Source organism: Pelobates fuscus, chromosome 5 (assembly GCF_036172605.1).
Source record: "Pelobates fuscus isolate aPelFus1 chromosome 5, aPelFus1.pri, whole genome shotgun sequence".
Classification (NCBI taxonomy): Eukaryota; Metazoa; Chordata; class Amphibia; order Anura; family Pelobatidae; genus Pelobates; species Pelobates fuscus.
Window position 1 is genome coordinate 2,656,031 of NC_086321.1, and position 24,216 is coordinate 2,680,246.

At 45.6% G+C, this 24,216-nt stretch overlaps 1 protein-coding gene across 1 annotated transcript in view; it reads left to right on the forward strand.

Annotated features, from left to right (window-relative positions):
• Positions 1-17,441, forward strand: part of RGP1 (RGP1 homolog, RAB6A GEF complex partner 1) — a 30,306-nt gene extending 12,865 nt beyond the window's left edge. Inside the window, exons 5-8 of the mRNA XM_063456674.1 lie at positions 12,198-12,344; positions 12,809-12,936; positions 13,054-13,231; positions 17,163-17,441. Coding sequence (XP_063312744.1) covers positions 12,198-12,344; positions 12,809-12,936; positions 13,054-13,231; positions 17,163-17,386 — 677 coding nt within the window. The 3' untranslated portion in view covers positions 17,387-17,441. The remainder of the gene's footprint in view (positions 1-12,197; positions 12,345-12,808; positions 12,937-13,053; positions 13,232-17,162) is intronic.
• Positions 17,442-24,216: the final 6,775 nt, after the last annotated feature.

Below are 24,216 nucleotides of genomic sequence, written 5' to 3' on the forward strand. Positions count from 1 at the left end.
GCCTAGAGTTCGTTTCTATGCCTGTCCAGTTTTGTCCCCCCAGAGAACTGTCTCTTCCACCAGATCAGGACGAGATGATTTCCGCGGAAGTCGTGGAAATGTTGTCCAAGGGCGCAATAGAGGAACTGCCGTTCGCCGCAAGAGGCTTTACGAGCAACTTGTTCCTAGTACCAAAGAAAGGGGGCGGAGTTCGCCCCGTGATAAATCTTCGCCCTCTCAATGCTTTCCTGCGTTACCAACATTTCCAGATGGAAGGCATACACTGCCTCAGAGACCTTCTACGCCAGTCGGACTGGCTGGCCAAACTGGACCTGAAGGACGCTTACTTCACGGTTCCCATTGCTGCAGACTGCAGGGACTATCTGCATTTCACTTGGCATGGCCGACGATGGCGCTTCACCTGCCTGCCTTTCGGTCTCTCTTCGGCTCCTTGGTGCTTCACCAAGCTCTTGAAGCCGGTGGTGGCATTCCTCCGAACCCGAGGGGTCCGCCTCATTATTTACCTGGACGACATTCTGATCTTGTCCTAGTCAAGGGCGGACCTCCTACTACACTTAGAATGGACGACCGACCTTTTACAAGGTTTGGGATTTCTGATCAATTGGGACAAATCGGTCCTGACCCCCGCCCAGTCGATAGAATTCCTGGGCTTCAAAGTGGATTCCGTCCAACAGTTTTTATTTCTACCGGATTCCAAGATGAATGCCATTCGGAACTCCGGAGGGCTCTTTGTGTCTCGGACTTGTCAGTAAGACAATTGGCGAGAATTATTGGCCTCCTCGCAGCCTCTATTCAGGCGATCTTCCCGGGCCCACTACATTACAGAGCCCTTCAACGGCTCAAAGGTTCACACCTTCGACTGGGCCACTCCTACGAATCCCGGATACGCTTGGACGCGGAGTCCAGAGACGAGTTAGAATGGTGGTTGGCACACATGGAGGCGTGGAACGGGAGAGCCATTTTCGGCTCCGTCCCGGACATAGTGATAGAGTCCGATGCCAGCTTGCACGGCTGGGGCGCTCGTTGTGGAGACGTTTCCACAGGAGGCAGATGGTCCGACATGGAGAAGTCGTTACACATCAACTGCTTGGAACTTCTGGCAGGGGCATTCGCGATCCGCAGCCTTACCCCAGGGCGGGCGAATTGCTGCGTTCTGCTCAAGATGGACAACGTGTCGGCGGTCCGTTACATAAATCACCTGGGCGGCACGAAGTCCAAAATGTTGGCGATTCTAGCGAAAGATTTCTGGCAGTTCTGCCTCTACAACAACGTCTCGGTGATGGCGGAACACATTCCGGGTCTGGACAATTCGGGAGCGGATTGGAATTCCAGACACTTAAGAGACTCTGGCGACTGGCATTTACACGCTTCAGTGTTCCAGGGCCTGGACATGTTGTGGGGAAAATTCCAGATGGATCTGTTCGCATCTCGGCTGAACACTCAACTGCCGAAGTTCTACAGTTGGAGGCCGGACCCGGCGGCGGTGGCGACGGATGCCTTTCTCCAGGACTGGCCGCAGGGTCACCTGTACGCCTTTCCCCCGTTCAACATGATCGCACGCACGATCTCGAAACTGGTTCGCCACGACTGTCGTGTGGCGTTGGTCACCCCTCTCTGGAGATCTCGACCATGGTTCCCTCGCTTGATGGAGTTGTCAATAGATTTCCCTCGGTTGATACCAGTCTTCCAGGACCTCCTTCTGGATCCGGATGGGAACTCACACGACCTGGTGATACAACACCAGTTGCCCCTGATAGCATGGTTCCTTTCAGGGGACCTTGGGTTGTCTCAGACGTTCCGCAGACAACTCTCCTGCTCCTCGATAACGCCTGGGCCCCAGGCACACGAACAGCTTATCGAACTTCATGGAGATCGTGGTCTGGTTGGTGCATGGAACGGGTAGTGGATCCCGTATCTGCCCCTCTACATTTGATCCTGGAGTTCCTCACGTTCCTGTTTGACTCGGGCAAGGCGTACCGCACGATCAACCTATCCCGCTCGGCTATTTCGGCCGGACACAAGGGTTTGGATGGTTCCCCTGTCGGCAGACTTCCTTTTGTATGTCGCCTTCTCAAGGGTATTCGCCTTGCCCGTCCTTCCCGGGCCTCGTTTCTCTACCTTTTGGGATGTCAACGTGATGTTGCAGTTCCTCTCATCATGGTACCCTAACCAAGAATTGACTTTAAAACGGTTGTCATCCAAGCTGGTGATGTTACTCTGTTTGATCTCTTGCAAGAGGGTCTCTGACGTCAGGGCCCTGGATTGGGACGCCGTTGCATTCACCCCAGAAGGCGTTACTTTTGACATATCCAGGAGGACGAAATCTGCATCCAAGTCGTTTACTTACCCGAGGTTTTCTGGTTGTCCGGCACTCTGCCCAGTGGATTGCGTCAAAGTTTATCTGGATGCTACACGTTCCCTTCGCTCCGCTGATCTACATGTTTTGTTCTTATCTTTTAAGTCACCTCACCGGCCAGTTTCGACACCTACTCTGGCACGTTGGGAGCGTTGGCTACTATCTTCTGCAGGTATAGACACCTCTGTTTTTACGCCTCATTCTGTGCGGGGCGCGATGGCTTCGAAAGCATCCTCAGTCGGATGTCGTCTAGAAGACATTATGCGAGCGGCGGACTGGTCCAGAGAATCGACCTTTCGAGATTTCTATTTCAGACCAATTGAACACATCGCATCTCGAGTAGTGGCACAGCTTTGAACTTGCATAATATGAGCCTCCGTGTCTTTAATAAAATTCCCAGATTTTACTAGTAACATGACGTAAAGTCATGATTTTATTAAAGACACGGAGGCGAGTATTATTCCCGCCCACCCTCCCGGTGTGGATTTTGGGAAAGGAGATGCTTCGGTGCTATTCAGGTATGTTTTTCAATTAGGTCTGTATTTATTTCGTGTATTTATATCATGTATTTTTATCATGTTTTGGATGATCTTGAACGTTTTTATGCTGGGTCCTAATTTTTATATATTTTCTATTTCAGAATCCAGTTTTTTATGTATGGCTCCTCACGGTTATGTTTGGTAAGTCTACAGTTTTGAGTTTGGAAATTACCATATTTTTCTATCTTTTTTAGCTTGAAGTTTTCGCATTGTTTCCCGTTTCATGTTTGGATCAAGTGGGACATCGTTATCTTACCTGGTCTTCGGTTTTCGCAAGAAAGAGGGGGATTGTGGGAGACACAGGACTTATATAGCTACTTCCTCTGTTATGTGATTGGCTGCCTGTTATGCCTGAACAGTTTTTTTCTTTCATTTTGACAATATTTATATTCCTCTATCTTTGCTGCTGAGGAAATAAAGAAAGAGTTATGCATAATACTCGCCTCCGTGTCTTTAATAAAATCATGACTTTACGTCATGTTACTAGTAAAATCTGGGAATTCTTTGTTAAACTAATTTGCATATGCCCACCCAGAATCCTTTGCGGTAGTAACATCACTGCAAATTTGTGATTTCTCTGGGAAAAGCAAGTAATTTGGCTTGACTGGTGTGCAGATTTTTGTTTAACATTGTATTAACTATCCACAGACATCAGGTGTTAAGGGGTTTTCAATCACATTTTTTTTTCTCCACCATAACTTTTCATGATCCTAAAGATATTTAAAGGCCAGTCTGGCTATCGGACCTCAAAGTGACCAGAGCAGGAGCTTGGTTTCAACTCCAAAAACTCCCTGAAATTGGAAAAGGGGAAGCAATCTTTATTTTGTGATATTACTAACCATTTACTTCTTAAAAGCTGATACTTTGTGCTAGTTGTAATCGGTCTTTACAGGACGCCAGGTCTAAGGGTTCCTCTTGTGCTAAATGAATGAAAGTGACACCTATTCTTGTCATGGTCACATTTTGTAGATCTTCCTTCTGCTGCTTAAGATTTCAGATTCTGGGCGTCTGCATCAGAGGATTGTGGAATATTAGCTTCACAGTCTAGAGAACTTCACTTCTTTCGCTGAAGAAGACATTTGCTATTTTATTAAATAAGTGACCCAGATTCTGCAGGGAAGTCTTTAATTTCCTGTATTCCACTTATTATCCGAAAAATCCTGTGTGCAGACCATTTTTATGTAAACACTTTTCCTTGCAAAAAAATGGAAACAAAGTCAAAATTCTGTTGGTAGACTTGTTAATTGCACAGCGGAACCGGCCTCGCCACTGGGCATTGGAGAAGACTCTTTTACCCAGGTGTAGTAACCATGTATTGTGGGTGGGCTGTATTCCTGTTTGTGCTTCGTGGGTGGGTTGCTGGACTAACCAGTGCACTGACCGGCAGGGCGTCAGATACCCTGTTAGTCTGTTTGGAAAAGGGGAGAAATGTGGCGGAACCGGCCTCGCCACTGGGCATTGGAGAAGACTGATTGCCAGCCTCCTGCCATGTTACTATGACCCCTGGGATGTATTGCCTGCTCTCCTGTACTGCTGAGGATTGCTACCAACTAGGTGGCTTTGGCTATGGAGCTTGTGTAGTGCCCTCTGTTGGTAGCCACAGTAATATGCACTACCTGAATAGCAAGACTGGTAATTTGCATATTCGGGTAGATTTGCATATCGCTAATTCTGCATGCAGGAGAGACATTTTGTGTTAATTATGGTCTTCCCCACCCATTTATAAATATGTAATTATGTTATAATAAGTCACTGTATGTTGCCTGCTATGATTTGACTGTTTGTAATTTTATTGAGTTCTCACAGCAATGTTAATGTAATGACAATATGGGCTAGTCCCAAGGAAAATAAAGTTTTAGTCTGTTCTACTTCACCCTCAATTTGGAGTCCTGTCTCTTATTGGTGGGGAATCTGCTACAAGGGATTGCTATGCTCTGCATATTCCCTTGCTATAATCACTCCTAAGCTCTTTTAAGAGCTTGTTCCTGCTTCGGCCTGCTGTGGTTGTGGTGTCGGCTAGAGTGCTTGGAATCCTCAAGAAGCGCTAAGAGCATCCATCAACGGAGGTACCCAGTCGGGGTGCCAGGTGATCCGTTACACTATGGAACTTTGAGAAGAGCCATCTCAGAGTGAAGCCATAACTGCAGGAGTCTTAGTGGTAAGATAGAATGAGACGGCAGATAAGAACCAGTCGGCCCTTCTAGTTTGCCCAATTTTCTAAATACTTTCATTAGTCCCTGGCCTTATCTTATAGTTAGGATAGCCTTATGCCTATCCCACGCATGCTTAAACTACTTCACTGTGTTAACCTATACCACTTCAGCTGGAAGGCTATTCCATGCATTCACTACCCTCAGCACGAGACGAGGCGGCAAGGGGTGGTTCATAACATATTTCAGGGGCATTACCCACTGGACCTGATAGGGGACTGTGACAAAGTACACACTGTAATTATTGACTCTCAGGTCCAGGACACTCCTACACAAAAAAAGATAATCCCTCCCCTGTGCCTGAGAGATAATTGAGTCAGTAACTGTACTAAACTCCATTATCTCCATACACAGAAAACATATATTTTACAATAACCCGTAAGTACCCCCAAAACACATGGAAACCCCACAGAATTAATATCCCCTGATGTTCGGACATTCTGCAATTCCAAATGTCAGAATTGCCGACTTTCCGAAGTGCAATTGCATCGGATTTCTGAAAAGTGGCAAAACAAGAGAGGGAGGGAAAATTATGTGAAAATGACAGGAATCTAATCCTACTCTTACCCCTAACCTTTCCCCAACCCTAACAGAGACAATCCCAGTAGGGAGTTTAGAATATGTGTGCTCCTGGCACAAGTAGCTATTTTTGTTTTCCAATTTACATCAGGAAGATTAAAGTCACCCATGATGATAACGTCCCTCTTCATTGTCATTTTAGCTATTTCCTCGACTAGTAGATTATCTAACTCTTCAATTTGTCCTGGGGGCCTATAAATCACACCTACACGAGTTACTGTGTGATTACCAAATTCTAACGTAACCCAAACGGACTCTATGTTCGCCTCACTAACCTTTATTAGGCTAGATTTTATGCTATCCTTTACATACAGGGCCACCCCTCCCCCTTTCTTGCCTTCCCTGTCTTTTCTATATAAAGAGTACCCTGGTATTGCTATGCCCCAGTCATTTTTCTCATTATACCATGTCTCAGTAACAGCGACTAAATCTACACTATCAGTTGCCATTATTGCCACAAGTTCATGGATCTTATTCCCTAAACTGCGAACATTTGTAGACATGACTCTAAGCTTATCATTGTTTTACACACTTGCTACAGGCACATTCTGTCCTTGTTTTGGGGGGCAATTGGATTGATGTTTTATCATCCTTTTCTCCCCCCCCCCCCTCCTAGTTTAAATACATCCTAGCAAAACCTCTGAACTGCTCACTGAGAACATTTGTTCCCTTTTGAGAAAGATGTAACCCATCTTTTTTGTACAGTTTATTTCCATTCCAAATAGAGTTACTGTAACAGAGCTCCAGTACTCCAACCGAGTACCTCCGTTGATTGATGCTCCTAGTGCTTCCCGAGGACTCCATGCACTCCCCTTGACACCATCAGCACTGCAGACCGAACCTCTCTTCCTGCAGGGAGCGAAGCTGGAACAAGCTCTTAAAAGAACTTGGCGATTATAGCCAAGGGAATATGCAGAGCATAGCAATCCCCAGTGTAAATGCAGCCTTTTCCCCCACACACGAGACGAGGCTCTCAGCCATGTCAGCCATGAGTTAAAGTCAAATCTTAGGCATGTGGAGTGTGAAGAGGAAAATGTGGAGGCTTTATGGGTAGATATCTGCTTGGGGCAAACAAAGGGAAATTATTGATTGGGATATGTTATAAACCACCAAATGTAAATATTAATGAGGAAGAACTGCTGTTAGAGCAAATTGGGAAAGCTGCAAATCTGGGTAACACGTTAATTATTGGAAATTTTATTTACCCGGACATAAATTGGGATAGAGGGACTAGTACTTCAGCTAGGGGAATCCGTTTTTTTGAATGTGTTAAATGACACCTTTATGTCACAACTGGTACAAGCACCAACTAGAAAGGATGCTTGTCTGGATCTCGTTATAACAAACAATGTTTGTGGCGGAACCCGCCTTGCCACTGGACATTGGAGGGGCCTGGCTGCCTGCCTCCTACCTGCTGACTATGGCCCCTGGAAAATTGGTACGTTTAAAGAACTATATTTGGGCATGTAATATTTTATATTACTGCTACTGGACCTTTAAGGGCCATCCGTGGACCTATTGGGACTTTTTGGGATAATGTACCTTTAAGACTGTGGAGCATATTGCAGTAATACTGCCTTTAATATTATGTAGGTATTTATGTGTTCAGTTAACCTGGGATATGTATGCAGCATTCGTCTGATTGTTCGGTAGAATCACTCCATTCATTATATTGAGTGAAACTACCAAACAACCAGACCACCCAGGAATAAGTGTGCCTCCAATTACCATTTGCAACAATGTTGCAAACGGGTAATTGGCAATCAGTGCAGTGTGGTCTTTGTCCTCTGGGTGGCCGCCATTCGGGAAACGAACACGTGGCGGCGGCCATCTTAAACTCCTGAACAGCGGTGTTTTGCCGTTGAGTGTCTGGAACTAAAATCGGACACTCGACTAGGCAAACACTGCTGAGACCTCCAGACTTCCAGTATTTCATGTGGAAATAACGTTCGGTGTAAAGAACCCCACGAACTAGGGGATTCATTCGAATCCTCCTTAGGCTCCATAACCCAGGCAATTCGTATGTTTTTATTCCCTTGTCTGTGACCGACCGCAGGGCCAAAATGCATGGAAATGCCTTCCAATTTGTGTTCGGGGCATTCTCATAAGATATGGAATACTCGGGTGAAGAGAAATACAATAAAAGGAAATAGTCGGTTGAGGTGTGCCGAAACCGATGTATGCTGTAGGCCGGTAAATAAAGTGGTCAAAAAGAGAAAAGCAAGGTAACCATTTATTCAGCAAACATAAGTACATATTACATGTTAAGTAGACATCTTAATGAAAGCCCTCCTAATCTCTTGGACTGGGTGCGGGATGTAGGTGGCATAAGCTGAGGACTTCCAGCGACCCAGTGTCTTAATAACGTGAGCTGGTATGTCTTGGCTAGAGGCTTGTGGAGGCCGCTCCGATTCTGAAGGAGTGCCCCGAGTAGTTACTAGGATTTAAACCAAGTCTGGTGATAAGCATCCGGACGTAAAGCATACATTTTGCTGTGGTGAGAATTGCATTGTGTATCAATAGTAGGGGTTTTGAGGGGTGTGTCGGTGTTGTGGCTAAGAAAACGTCCAGTGCTTTCACCGGGCACCAATTATTCCCTGTGGGGTAGTAGGTTATGTGAACCGGTTCCCCCATCTGACTTGTCTTAGTCTTAGGTAGGGTCAGGACGTAGCAGTCTGTGTGTTTTGTGAGATACGACGTGAGGAGGCACCTTTGGCTATGGTGTTGGCCACTAATGAATTCTCGTGGTCTCAGAAACCCATAAAAAGCTAGATACATGGCGTTTTTTATAACCGCGTTCGTATTGGGTTCAAATGGTGCCTGGTCGAGTAGGTTGGACAAGGATTTGAACATTCCAATGTCAATAGCCAATCTCTTGAGTGTAGCTGGGCCGTCTGCTTTTGCTATGTCCTTCAGTAGTGTTCGGATGGGGGAAGAGGTTAAGAACCCTTTGTGGTTAGGGAAGGAGCAATACATGTGGTGTTGTATCCCCGTGAGGTAAAGCTTAATAGTGTTATGTGAGAATTTAAGTTTAAGGTGGCAAAAAGATGCAAAGGCTATCAGTGAAGAAACTTCAAACCAGTTGGCTAGGTGATGGTCAGACATGAATCGTTTGTACAAGTGAAAAGCTCTGTGATATGCGTGTTGAGTGCTGATGGATAAAGCTAATTTAGTGAGAGCGTGGCTGTGCTGAAGTATTTGATCTACTCCATGATAAGGTCTTGGAAAGTTGACGCTGGGGTTGCCACACGAGCTGCCGAGGGTAGGGACAGTCTGAAAGCCTGAAATTGAAAGCCGGGAACATGAGAGCATACAATGTGGAAGTGATGGGTAGCTGCCAGCCATGTCAGTTTCCTAAGGAAGTTCATAATTGCCAAGGAGGAAGAGCGACCCTTGTTGATAATGTGGCATATTGCCAGGTTGTCAGAGAAGCAGCGTACGGACTGCCCTTCCCATAACCTACAAGTGACAGTTGCAGCAACTATCGGGTATACCTCAAAGAGGGCTGAGTTAGTGTGAAACCCCTCAATACCCTGTGTTTCTGTTGGCTAGGTCCCCCAGAGCCATTCAGTGCCGAAAATGGCCGCATATCCCGCGGATGATGCTGCGTCTGTCCAAATGACAGGTGACCGTGAATCAATCTGTGGGAGAAACATGCTCCTACCATTCCAGTCCGAGAGGAATTTGTACCACATCTGGAGGTCAGCGGTCGCAAAACAGTCCAAGGATATGCGGGCATAGTCATTGGCGAAGGTGGAGAACAGGGCGAGGAGCCTGGAAATGAAAGCCCTGCCTTGGGGGATTATGCGCATGGCGAAATTTAGTGAACCCAAAAGTGATTGTAGTTCTTTACGGTTGCAAGACCCCCTGTACATGTAGTGGCTAATGTCGTATAGGATGTGATCAATCTTTATTCTAGGGAGGCTGGCCATCATTGTTGATGAATCCAGCAGAATACCCAGAAAGTTTATGATTGTGTCTGGTCCTTCGGTTTTAGTGGGTGACAAGGGGAAACCAAGTGAGGTGAATAGCTTGACAGCTTTGTCTAGACTACGTGGGGGGTTGGCATTGGCTTTGATGAACAGAAAATCATCTAAGTAGTGTATCACATTTGGGCACCTGCAGGCATTAAGGAGGAGCCAACACAAAGCTTCTGCGAACGTGTCGAAAATCCTTGGACTACTCTTGGCCCCAAAAGTGAGTGTTGTGAAAAAGTAGTAGGCGTCTTGCCACTTAACGCCATGCAGGTGCCACAAAGAGGGGTGTATAGGTAACCATTTAAAAGCATTGACAATATCCGTCTTGCTAAGCCAGGCCCCCAACCCTGCTGATCTGATAGCTGCAATAGCGTGGTCAATAGTGGAGTATTGTAGGGAAAACTCTTCAGATGGAATCAATGAGTTTAGGCTGGGGATGGCTGAAGAGTGGGGTGCGGATAGGTCAATGATAAGCCTTAGTTTCTCCGAATTTTTGCTGGAAACCAGCCCGATAGGGTTAGTTCTCCAGCTGAAAAAGGCGGGGTTACAAAAAGGCCCGATGACAAATCCCTGGTCCACTTCCAGTTGTAGCAAGGTAGTGACTGCAGTAGGGTTATTAGTGGCTGACTGCAAATTGTGACACTCTAACACCCCTGTTGGCATGTAAATGAGCCCTGTGTGAAAACCCTGGGTGAGACCTGTGCATAAAAATTCCACCAGGTGTTTGGAGGGGTGAGTGGACAGCATATGTTCAAGTACAGGAATGTTCACTAGAGACAAATGTGGTTTCTGGAACATTTTATTTGGGCAGATTTTGCATGTGCCCGGAAACAATATGAGCATACGTGTAATAAGCGGCAGGCGCTGTAACCGCAGGAGCCCTCATTGAAGTTATTGCAAATTTGAGATTTGCCTAGGTACACTACTGGACGACCCAGTTTGTCTCTGGTCTGTTTCTCAGCCTTAGGGGGATGCTGTAAGGATGAGCCGGGAGCGCTGTCTGGACAGAGTGGGCACAAATAAGCTGTGTGAGCGGGTGACTTACATATGGCACAAGCTGGTGTCCTAAGCCCCGCGAAGTGTCTGAGGAACAGCTCGTTGTCCAGTTGGCTCCAATCCATCTGGATGCCATACTGGGACAATGTGGCTGACACTTTTGATGAAAAGGACTTGTGATAGTTGTAAAAAGTATAGCCACCATACTTATTACCCAGGTCCACCAGCTTATGCATATATAGGTCCAGTTCCTCTCTCCTATGGGGATGAACCGTGCACAGAAGATACCAAAAGCTCAGAATGACCTAATAACCCTCTAGAATATCTCAGAATGGCCTGTAATGGCCCCTGGTGCTCGTATCGGCGTGGCCGCGTCTGATTAGTGCGGTCACGCCAATACAGTTACTGCACACAAGTCCTCGGTCCATCTGTCAGATTGGCTGGGGAATGTCTTCACTGTGACCAGAAGAGCTGCCTGGCTTTGCTGCTGAATTTCGCTCCAAGAATTTCCTGTTCGAATTGCCATTTCAACAAGGCAGATTATTTGGTAGTTTTTTTGACTTATTGTTAAAACAATTGCTTGTAGTTAAAAAGGCCAAAACCCCAAAAAGGAAACAGATGACAGTTTAGTAGATATACCCCTAATGAAAACATGCATGAGTTTATTTCCACGTTTTCTTTGGTGGATATATTTAAAAAGAACGTACAACGTAGATCTCTTGTCTGCAGCCTTGGCAAGCCTTCTCCTTTTTCCCCAGCCCAGACTTTCAGTCTGTGTCAGGAAAATGACCTGTTTGAAAATCCTGTGTGCTGGAGCTGGAGCCACACCATTTTGGCTTTCATGTGTAATATGGAATATAGAGAAGGGGGGTAGGCACACACTGTCACACCGCACCTCTCACTTCCGTTAGCTCTGTGGTGGTAATGGATGTGAAAGAAAACCTCCCTCGCTGTCTGAGTGACATCCAGGGAGGAGTTTCCCCCAATTCTAAAAGTCACAATTTATTTAGAAATCTGTGCTTTTATAAACAGACTCCAGACATTAGCAAGCAGTGTCTGTCGTGTTTCTTATTACTGATTAGTTAGTTTAGGGAGGGTGGTGAGCTCTAGCTAAAGTTTGGTGATTTTTTTTATTCTTTCAGGTAGCCAGGTAGTACCAATGCTTCTACAGTTGTAAAATATATATTTTAAAGCCTCAAACTTTCATTCACCTATTTACATTATAGTATCCCGACTGGATTTTAATATCTGCTTTCAATTGTGGTGGTTTATTAATAATATTACTGGCATTTATAAAGCGTCAACAGGTTTCCAGCGCTGTACAATATAAACAGACCAATACAAAAGGCAAAGAAGGCCCTAACCGTGAGCAATGGTCTAACTTGTCTGATTGCAATGTGAACCACACTGAGGTGTAGTCACTAAACTGAACATTTTATAGATGTGAGAAGGAGTGAACAAAGTCAGCTAGATACTTCTCTCTTCCCTGTGTTTAGTGAATAGCTCCTGGAGCATTGATATGTGTTGATTTCTTTGTCAGCGTTGCAGGGGTTTCAGCTCCCACAAGAAGAGGAGGTTGCTCCTTCCAACCCATTCCTGGATGAGGAGGAGATCGGGAAGAGGGACTCCCGACTTCTGGATTCGGCAGTAGAGATTCTGATGGCAGTTACATCACGCCGGAACCTCCGTGAGTACAGGGGCCACAGGGCAATGTCACAGTCTTATTGAAACTAAGTTTCCAGTATAGTGATATACTACATGCTGGTCCCCACTGACTGTACCTCACACTGCCGGCAGCTCAGATACCATGGCCACCTCAGATTGCCACCGTGTCCTCGCCCACTGTCTGGCACTTCAGACTTTCACCATGGCCTCACCCACTGCACGGCACCTCCCAACTGCCCTGTACCTCGGATGTCCACCATAGCCTCACCCACTGCCCTGTACCTCGGATGTCCACCATGGCCTCACCCACTGCCCTGTACCTCGGATGCCCACCATGTCCTCCCCCATTGCCCTGCATTAGAGATGGCAATTATGGCATATGCTATGCTTCTTGCTGGCAAGCCCTGTATCCAGGGCTCATTTGGCTGGGTAAGTTTCCTTACAGAGTTTGGGGATATTAATGCTTCTTGTTCATTATCTTACCAGATCAGTATAACATCAGTAATGCACGTGGCCGTGTTGGGACCTTCTGTATCTTTAAGACTGTTTATAAAATTGGAGAAGACATTATTGGAACATTTAATTTCTCTGATGGTGAAATCCCTTGTCTGCAGGTAAGTGAAGAGCACTTAGGATCTGCAGGTGCAGGTCTTTATGAAGGCAATACATTTAGGTGAGGCATGCTGGGATAGGTTTATATTCACGTGTTGTGTGCACCCTTTGCCCCACAGTACTGTGTGTGTCTCCAGGCTGAGGAGAGTGTACAAGAAGAGTACCGACGATCCCGCAGCCAGCCTGTAACTATCAGCACGCATGCGCAGCACCTAGAGTCCTGTCTGCACACCGCCTGCAGCCACTTCAGCCTTCCGCTCCCACTCAGCTCCTGTCCTGGATTCAGCACCAATATTGGTGAGTGTTTTTGCTTGGGGCAGTGGGCTCTCAGTATATTAAGGCTAATTACCTCCTTCTTCAATAAAGGGATAGCTGGCATCTGGGTAGGCTTGGACCTAGCAAGAACCACAGATTCATCATAGGGACAGAGAATATAGAGTGTATTTATTGTGTATTTATTTTATCATTGCTTTGCACACTGTGTGATGGTGTGTGGCTCTGTCACATGGTTTAAGGTTACTGAGTGTATTTATTTTATCATGGCTTTGGGCACTGTGTGATGGTGTGTGGTCCCGTCACATGGTTTAAGGTTACTGAGTGTATTTATTTTATCATAGCTTTGGGCACTGTGTGATGGTGTGTGGCCCCGTCACATGGTTTAAGGTTACTGAGTGTATTTATTTTATCATAGCTTTGGGCACTGTGTGATGGTGTGTGGCTCTGTCACATGGTTTAAGGTTACTGAGTGTATTTATTTTATCATGGCTTTGCGCACTGTGTGATGGTGTGTGGCTCCGTCACATGGTTTAAGGTCACTGGGTGTATTTATTTTATCATGGCTTTGGGCACTGTGTGATGGTGTGTGGTCCCGTCACATGGTTTAAGGTTACTGGGTGTATTTATTTTATCATGGCTTTGGGCACTGTGTGATGGTGTGTGGTCCCGTCACATGGTTTAAGGTCACTGGGTGTATTTATTTTATCATTGCTTTGCGCACTGTGTGATGGTGTGTGGCTCTGTATCATGGTTTAAGGTTACGGAGTGTCTTTATTTTATCATTGCTTTGCGCACTGTGTGATGGTGTGTGGCTCCGTCACATGGTTTAAGGTCACTGGGTGTATTTATTTTATCATGGCTTTGGGCACTGTGTGATGGTGTGTGGCTCAGTCACAAGGTTTAAGGTTACTGAGTGTCTTTATTTTATCATTGCTTTCGGCACTGTGTGATGGTGTGTGGCTCTGTCAGATGGTTTAAGGTTACTGGGTGTATTTATTTTATCATGGCTTTGCGCACTGTGTGATGGTGTGTGGCTCAGTCAGATGGTTTAAGGTTACTGGGTGTATTTATTTTATCATAGCTTTGGGCAATGTGTGATGGTGTGTGGCTCTGTCACATGGTTTAAGGTTAATGAGTGTATTTATTTTATCATGGCTTTGCGCACTGTGTGATGGTTTGTGGCTCAGTCAGATGGTTTAAGGTTACTGGGTGTATTTATTTTATCATAGCTTTGGGCACTGTGTTATGGTGTGTGGCCCCGTCACATGGTTTAAGGTTACTGAGTGTATTTATTTTATCATTGCTTTGCGCACTGTGTGATGGTGTGTGGCTCTGTCACATGGTTTAAGGTTACTGAGTGTATTTATTTTATCATAGCTTTGGGCACTGTGTGATGGTGTGTGGCTCAGTCACATGGTTTAAGGTTACTGAGTGTATTTATTTTATCATGGCTTTGGGCACTGTGTGATGGTGTGTGGCTCTGTCACATGGTTTAAGGTTACTGGGTGTATTTATTTTATCATAGCTTTGGGCAATGTGTGATGGTGTGTGGCTCTGTCACATGGTTTAAGGTTACTGAGTGTATTTATTTTATCATAGCTTTGGGCACTGTGTGATGGTGTGTGGCTCTGTCACATGGTTTAAGGTTACTGAGTGTATTTGTTTTATCATAGCTTTGGGCACTGTGTGATGGTGTGTGGCTCAGTCACATGGTTTAAGGTTACTGGGTGTCTTTATTTTATCATTGCTTTGCACACTGTGTGATGGTGTGTGGCTTTGTCACATGGTTTAAGGTTACTGAGTGTATTTATTTTATCATTGCTTTGCGCACTGTGTGATGGTGTGTGGCTCCGTCACATGGTTTAAGGTTACTGGGTGTCTTTATTTTATCATTGCTTTGCACACTGTGTGATGGTGTGTGGCTCAGTCACATGGTTTAAGGTTACTGGGTGTATTTATTTTATCATTGCTTTGCGCACTGTGTGATGGTGTGTGGCTTTGTCACATGGTTTAAGGTTACTGAGTGTATTTATTTTATCATTGCTTTGCGCACTGTGTGATGGTGTGTGGCTCCGTCACATGGTTTAAGGTTACTGGGTGAATTTATTTTATCATTGCTTTGCGCACTGTGTGATGGTGTGTGGCTCTGTCACATGGTTTAAGGTTACTGAGTGTATTTATTTTATCATAGCTTTGGGCACTGTGTGATGGTGTGTGGCTCTGTCACATGGTTTAAGGTTACTGGGTGTATTTATTTTATCATAGCTTTGGGCACTGTGTGATGGTGTGTGGCTCTGTCACATGGTTTAAGGTTACTGAGTGTATTTATTTTATCATAGCTTTGGGCACTGTGTGATGGTGTGTGGCTCTGTCACATGGTTTAAGGTTACTGAGTGTATTTATTTTATCATAGCTTTGCGCACTGTGTGATGGTGTGTGGCTCAGTCACAAGGTTTAAGGTTACTGAGTGTCTTTATTTTATCATGGCTTTGCGCACTGTGTGATGGTGTGTGGCTCAGTCACGTGGTTTAAGGTTACTGAGTGTATTTATTTTATCATGGCTTTGGGCACTGTGTGATGGTGTGTGGCTCTGTCACATGGTTTAAGGTTACTGAGTGTATTTATTTTATCATTGCTTTGCGCACTGTGTGATGGTGTGTGGCTCCGTCACATGGTTTAAGGTTACTGAGTGTATTTATTTTATCATAGCTTTGCGCACTGTGTGATGGTGTGTGGCTCCGTCACATGGTTTAAGGTTACGGAGTGTATTTATTTTATCATGGCTTTGGGCACTGTGTGAAGGTGTGTGGCTCAGTCACATGGTTTAAGGTTACTGAGTGTATTTATTTTATCATAGCTTTGGGCACTGTGTGATGGTGTGTGGCTCTGTCACATGGTTTAAGGTTACTGAGTGTATTTATTTTATCATTGCTTTGCGCACTGTGTGATGGTGTGTGGCTCCGTCACATGGTTTAAGGTTACTGAGTGTATTTATTTTATCATAGCTTTGCGCACTGTGTGATGGTGTGTGGCTCCGTCACATGGTTTAAGGTTACGGAGTGTATTTATTTTATCATAGCTTTGGGCACTGTGTGATGGTGTGTGGCTCCGTCACATGGTTTAAGGTTACTGGGTGTATTTATTTTATCATTGCTTTGCACACTGTGTGATGGTGTGTGGCTCTGTATCATGGTTTAAGGTTACTGAGTGTCTTTATTTTATCATGGCTTTGCGCACTGTGTGATGGTGTGTGGCTCCGTCACATGGTTTAAGGTTACTGAGTGTATTTATTTTATCATGGCTTTGTGCACTGTGTGATGGTGTGTGGCTCTGTCACATGGTTTAAGGTTACTGGCTGTCTTTATTTTATCATTGCTTTGCACACTGTGTGATGGTGTGTGGCCCCGTCACATGGTTTAAGGTTACGGAGCGTCTTTATTTTATCATGGCTTTGCACACTGTGTGATGGTGTGTGGCTCCGTCACATGGTTTAAGGTTACTGGGTGTATTTATTTTATCGTTGCTTTGCGCACTGTGTGATGGTGTGTGGCTCCGTCACATGGTTTAAGGTTACTGGGTGAATATATTGCATTGCGCACTGTGTGATGGTTTATGGGCAAGTTGAAGAATATTTTGTGAATATCATTCATTTAAGCAATTCCTCCATTTTCTGGGAGTAATTAGTGATTCAGGAATTAACGCGTTTGGTAACTGTTTATAAGAGGAAGGCAGCCACAAGGCAGGCAGATAATTCCTTTAGATTTCAGGTTCACAGCTTCAGTTTACTAATTTGTCTTTTAGAAATTGTAAAGTTACTAGTATTGAGTCAGGTTACAGTAACATTGGCAAAACTGACTCTGTTCTTGGTTGAATAATGTGATATAGTGTGTGAGGATATTTCTTCATTATAACCTAAATTGTCATCACACGTAATTGATCTTGCTTTTTGCAGTATCCCTGAAGTGGCGTCTTCATTTTGAGTTTGTCACTGCGCGGGAACCGGTGGAAGCTCCAACTGTCCCCGAAAATCAGTCTGAGATTATAACGTGGACCGGAGCAGCACACATTGACGTGGATACCTTTAGCTGGGACCTTCCAATCAAAGTTCTACCAACCAATCCCCTGCTCGTCTCGTATGTCTCGCCAGCTCCTTCCACTCACTCAATCTGTATCTGACGGATCCATAGACTGCTTAATCCTGCAACTTTTTAATAAATGTCATGAAATATAACTGTCTCATTCTGCAACACAAGTGTTATTTCATTTATCACCGTGCAGTTTTAGAGTCTTCATCCCATAGTCTCTCTGTATCACCCTGTATTGGTAGGGGAAGACTCTGTGTGGGAGGAACAGACTCTGTGTCCCATAGCTCCTTCTCTCTGTGTCACCCTGCAGTGGGAGGGACAGACTCCGTGTCCCATAGCTCCTTCTGTCTGTGTCACCCTGCAGTGGGAGGGACAGACTTCTTGTCCCGTAGCTCCTTCTGTCTGTGTCACCCTGAAGTGGGAGGGACAGACTTCTTGTCCCGTAGCTCCTTCTGTCTGTGTCACCCTGAAGTGGGAGGGACAGACTCTGTGTCCCATAGCTCCTTTTGTCTATGTCACCCTGCAGTGGGAGGGACAGACTGTGTGTCCCGTAGCTAGTTCTGTCTGTCACCCTACAGTGGAAGAGGCAGACTATAGCTGTCCTATAGCTCCTTCTGTCTGTGTCACCCTGCAGTGGGAGGGTCAGACTCAGTTTCCCATAGCTCCTTCTGTCTGTGTCATCCTGCAGTGGGAAGGACAGACTCCGTGTCCCATAGCTCCTTCTGTCTGTGTCATCCTGCAGTGGGAGGGACAGACTCCGTGTCCCATAGCTCCTTCTGTCTGTGTCACCCTGCAGTGGGAGGGACAGACTCCGTGTCCCATAGCTCCTTCTGTCTGTCACCCTGCAGTGGGAGGGACAGACTCCGTGTCCCATAGCTCCTTCTGTCTGTGTCACCCTGCAGTGGGAGGGACAGACTCCGTGTCCCATAGCTCCTTCTGTCTGTGTCAGCCTGCAGTGGGAGGGACTGACTCTGTGTCCCGTAGCTAGTTCTGTCTGTCACCCTACAGTGGAAGAGGCAGACTCGGTGTCCCATAGCTCCTCTGTCTGTGTCATCCTTAAATTGGTACAAGCCAAACGGAGTGATGAAAGCCGACTTTGGGATGGCCTCCTCAGCCAGGGGAATCTTCCAATATCCTTTGCAGAGATCTATGGTGGTCAGATAGTGTCCCCTGGCTATACGATCTAAGAGTTCATCTACCCGGGGCATCAGGTAGGCATCTGTCATGGTACGGTCGTTTAGTCACCGGTAGTCCACGCAGAACAAGGTGGTTCCATCTTTCTTGGGTACGAGGACTACCGGTGAAGCCCACGGACTATCTAAGGGTTCAATAACCCTTAGCTTCAACATTTCCTGGATATCCCCCCGCATTCCATCTCTGATGGCTTCAGGAATACGGTCGGGCGGTTGCCTGAGCGGGGCCTGCCAGGGGGTCTCTACTCTATGAGTGGCTAGTGTAGTGAACCCAGGTTCTTGGGAGAAGATCTGTCTCTTGCCTTCTAGTAACTGACAGACCTGATCCCTCTCTGCAGACGTTAATCGGTCCCCTAGCTTTACCTTGCTAAGGAGGTCAGTCTGAGAATCCTTCTCCAATAGGTCAGGTAGGGGAAGACTGTCGGGGTCGTCTGTGACTGGGGCACATACAGCAGCTATGTCTCCCTGCCTTTCCTGATATTCCTTTAACATATTAACGTGAAAGGATCTCCGGATCCTTTCGTCAGCACAGCTGGCAATTACGTACGTGGTGTCACATAATTGTTCCACTACCCTGTAACTTATCTTGCTTAGTGTATTTTAGCACTAGGACTTTTTGGCCCATGTGGCAAACCTAGCCACTTCTAGGATACTGGACTGTAGCCAAAGGTTGTCTGTATGTATTGCTGTGATGTATGTATAACTTGAATGTGTATTGTGTTGCCCATAGAATTCGTATGCTAGCAGGCGTAAGCCACCAGCATTCATGTAGTTCGTTTCACGAACAGCGACGGTACGGGCTGTTCGTGAAACAAATGCAGGCCCCCCTGATAGACCACCCATAGAGGGACGTGTGGCGCTCGTTAACCGATTGCAACATTGTTGCAATCGGTACTTAAAGGCTCTCCTAGGTGGCCGTCGTTCGAATACCGACCACGCGGCGGTCGTCCATCTTGGATCCTTTGTCTCCTCAGCGGTGTTTGGTCGTCGAGCGCCTGGAACTGAAAACCGCTACTCGACGACACGAACACCGCTGTACTTCCAGGCCGTTCGGGAGTTCCAATCGTTTCCTATTAAGGTTCCCCATCGGTGTTCGGTAGTTTTAAACTAAATCGATGGCAAAGTCTATTTTGTGCGGCGTTCAGTTGTTTTAGCTGGGATCTGAGCGGTATTCTTACGAAAGGTACCCCCAGACCACAGCTATCTACCGAACGTCCATTCGTGCAAATAAGGTGAATTATGAGAAAGTTATGTATTTAAATGTAAAATGCCGGTTCTGCTGCACAGAGGGATACTCCACTTAACGATGTATCCCAGTGGGAGTATCTCGTGCAGCAGTGCCTGATGGGAGAAATGCCCAGAATTGTAAGTCCCCCATGTAGTCCCCTACTGTATTATCCCTGTTATGTCAGTATGGAAACCCCTTGCATGGGGACTTGCATAAATACTGGAAGCTGTGAATAATAATAAGCTGTGACCTCAGTTGACTCCCAGAACTGTGTTTCGTCCGGTTACTGGGGGATTTGGGACATTGCCTTACTTTTTCAGCGCTTGACTGTGGATTACCTACTGTACCAGCGGAGATCGTGTATTTTAATATTGCAGCTCCGCTACAGCCCACACGGAACATACGTTGGAGAGCCCCCCGATCGTACCAGACCTTCTGTCGCCCCCGGGCCACTTGGAGATTTTCCTTTGCCATCTTGGCCAACTGCTCCATGCAGTCCCGGAGTTCCAGCACATATGGTACTATTGGGGTTCCCTCATGTTCCGTTCCCCCTTCCCAGTGTTCCCGAATGAGATCAAGGGGACATCGTACGCTTCTCCCAGTAGATTCCTGAGGCACCTCTCGATACGCAGGTGAGGCAGGAATCGCTCCCAGTCTCTGTACTCGTCCGTAAAGGTCCTCAACATTTGTTTGAGGGTACCGTTAAACCGTTCACAGAGACTGTTAATCTAGGGGTGGTATGGTGAACTGAGTAGGGGCTTGATACCACAGACCTTCCATAACTGATAGGTAAGGTCTGCGGTAAATTGAGTCCCCTGGTCGGAGAGGATTTCTTTTAGAAACCCTACCCTGGCGAAGATTCCAACCAGTGCACTGGCTACAGTGTCTGCCTGAATCTTCGAGACTGCTTCCAGGTAGCGGGTAGAATAGTCCACCACGGTAAGTATAAACTTTTAACTGGATGGACTGGGTCTCGGTAGCGGACCTACTAGGTCGACTGCTATCCGGCTGAAGGGTTCTTCAATAATGGGTATGGATGTCAGTTTGGCCTTGGGATGATCCTCTCTTTTCCCCACTCGCTGACAGATGTCACAAGTCCTACAGTATTATCGCACATTCCGAGAGACTCCGGGCCAAAAGAAGTTCTGGGTTAATCAATGGGATGTGCAGTGTCCGGCTAGAGGTATATCGTGCCCAATCTGAAGAACCTCCAACCGGTATTTCCTGGGAACCAGTAGCTGTTGCTTCTGGGATTGTGAGTCTCAGTTAACCGATACAGTCTATCCTGTTCCCAAATAAACCTCTCTTCCTCCAGTCCCCCTTGCTCGGTCTCTGCCTTGGCTCTATACTACTGGAGGGACAATCTTTTTAGCTGGGATCTGCCAAACATCCCAGTTCTATGGGGTAAGTTCTATGGTCGTAGTCTCCCTGCCAAACATCCCAGTTCTATGGGGTAAGTTCTATGGTCGTAGTCGGGGTCTGTTGTCTTACCTGGATCTTCCTGACTGGTGGGCTGGCTTCTGTAGTTCTGGCCTACAGACGTGTAGTAACTGGGTTGGTTTCAGCTGGATCAATAGGGACGTAAGCGGAGGTTAAGGGGCCCAAATCATTCCCCAATTCAGCGGGTAACTGGTTCATAACTGTGCCTGATCCAGCTCCCCAATCCAGGTGAACAGTTCCCCCAGCCACCCGTACAGCTACAGTTTGCCCAGTATTATACATTAGTAGTGTATTATCTTAATTTTCTAGGAGGAATAGACACTGCTTAGCATCCAGCGACCCAATGGGATATGGTACGGTGGAAGTTAAATGCCCACTCAGTGTAGGAGTCCCCTCCTCACTTCTTAGATTCCCAGAATCTCCGGGGGTAACTGCATATTGGGCGAGCAGAGCTTCCTTGATGGCGTGGTAGTGGTGTATATCCTCGTAAGGTATAGCCCAAAAGGCTTCAGCAGCTCTACCTGCCAACTTGCCAGATAGAATAGTGACCCATTCGTCCGTGGGTACTTTGTGCAGTGCACACTCTCTGTGAAATAGCCATCTATCTCTCCTTCTGCCTCTTGAAAGTCCTTGAATGCTGCAAAAGACACTTTTTTTCCGTTCTGCAGATAGTGTAGTAGGGGCTACAGCTACTGTGTTCCCTGCTTGCTGTAATCCTGCCAACCGCAGTTGATGTTCCCGTTTCTCCCGGGCTTCTTCTTTCACCGCATTGAACACTTGATTGATCAGCTCTGTGGTAGGATTTGGCCCATATAAAGCCAACCTCAGCCGAACTGACCGCAATATTTAATCTTCTCCCATGTTCGGGACAATTGGTTCGGCCATTGCAGCTGTTCGGTCTAATGCCATTAATTCGGCAATTAGTTCCTTTCGCGGTCGGTTGCTGGCTGTGCGACCACGGCTTTTCAATAAATCTTTCAAAGTCAATTGTTTCAGCTTTTTGTACTGATTATGCATTCGTTAAGCATTTCCTCTGGGGATAAAGGACCACCATCCCACCATTACCACCAAATGTGGCGGCCACCCCAAGAGAAGAGGGGTTTCCGCCTCCAGAGATGTCCTTTCTCCCTAGTGTGAGCAATGCTGAAGTATTCCCAAGCAGTAATCCAAGCGATACAAATCGGGTATAGCGGTTCCCTACAATCACGAGACGAGGCTCTGTGTTGAGGGTAAGCAGGAACAGGTTTTAATGGGATCACACACGGCCTTTTATGTGAATCCCCATGCAAGGGGTTAACTTTTACATATTCCAGGGGCATTCCCCACTAGGCATGTGCATGGGGAAAATATTCGGCTCGGTTCGGCATTCCGAAATTCGGGACTTCGGCAATTCGGTACTTTGACACTTCGGAAATTTGGCAACTTCGGCACTTGAACACTTCGGAACTTCGGCAACTTCAGCACTTCGGATCTTAGACACTTCGGAACTTCGGCACTTAGGGACTTTTCTTGGAGCCGCTTGGTAGATAACTCCCTAATTCCCACGGTATTAGGGAGTTATCTACCAAAAGGCTGAAAGACCTAAATTGGTCTTTCAGCCATATTTACTAATACCAAGTAAAAATTACCGCGAGTAGGGGCATGTTTAGTAAACAGTGAGCAGCCTGTGTTACAGTGTAGCATTCTTCTTCTTTCACTGGGTAAGTATATTAGTACTTAGGCAATACTGTGCTTCGGAACTTCTGCACTTTGACACCTTGGAACTTCTGCACTTCAGCAATTTGGTACTTCGGCACTACTACACTTCGGAAATTCGGCTATTCGGAAGCACCCGAATGTCCGAATTACCCGAAATTCGTCCAAATTTAAATTTTGACCGAAACGAATTGCACATGTCTATTCCCCACTGGACCTGAGAGTAGACTGCTACAAAATACACAACATAATTACATTACTTCTCAGGTCCAGGACATACATATCAAAGACACCCCAAAATATGCCTTTAACAATTCGGTACCCCCTTGAGTCCTATATCCACGGATATGTAACCAATAGTAATAAGGAGAAAGCGAAAATATGAAATTCTTACACATGCAATTAAAATAAACACATTTATCCAGTAACTGACCTGAATGGCCGCACGCCGAGCGAACCTTTTTCAAACCCACAGACTCAAATTCTTTTATAAACACTAAAAGTGCACATCACCCAAATTGGCTCAGAGGAGTCCCAAGGAGCCAATTCACTAGAATCAAAAGAAACTGTACAGAAGAGAGGTGTTTTTTAAATCAATCCAAATTATTAAAAAATAAATTTATGGAAAAAGGATATTCCTCTAAATTTTTGGACGAAGAAATATTGAGATGCAAAAATACAGTCAGAAATGATCTTTTAATAGATAAAGTTAAAAATAAGGATTCTAATAATGATTTTACTTTGTCATTTGTCACTCAATATAATGCCCAAGCTTTTAAAATTAAAAAGATTTTACAGAGACATTGGCCTCTCCTTTTAGAAGACGATCTCTTAAAGAAACAAATTCCACCAATACCCAAAATAATTTTTAAAAAAGGGAAAAATTTCAATATAGTCATATAACAGGAGAATCTTTTCAAATAAAAGGACATATTGATTGTAATACCACAAATGTAATTTACCTTTTAACATGTGGATGTGGTATGCAATATGTAGGAAGAACAAGCAGGGCCCTGAAGGTTAGATTCATGGAACATTGTAACAATATTAAGAAAAAATTGATCACCCACTCAGTACCGGTCCACTGTAACAATTGTCCTGATTTTAAATTAGAAACTTTTTTATGCACGGGTTTGGAAAAGGTGACTTTGGATGACAGGGGAGGAGATTTAATTAAGAAATTAAGGCAAAGGGAAGGCTATTGGATTTTTAACTTAAAGACCCTCAGCCCGAAAGGATTGAATGTCGATTTTGACATGATATGCTTTTTATGAATACCTATTTATTTATTTATTTATTTAAAATGTACATTAATAGATACAAATACCCCCTTATGTCATCCAATTTTGTCCCCTTTTCTACTAT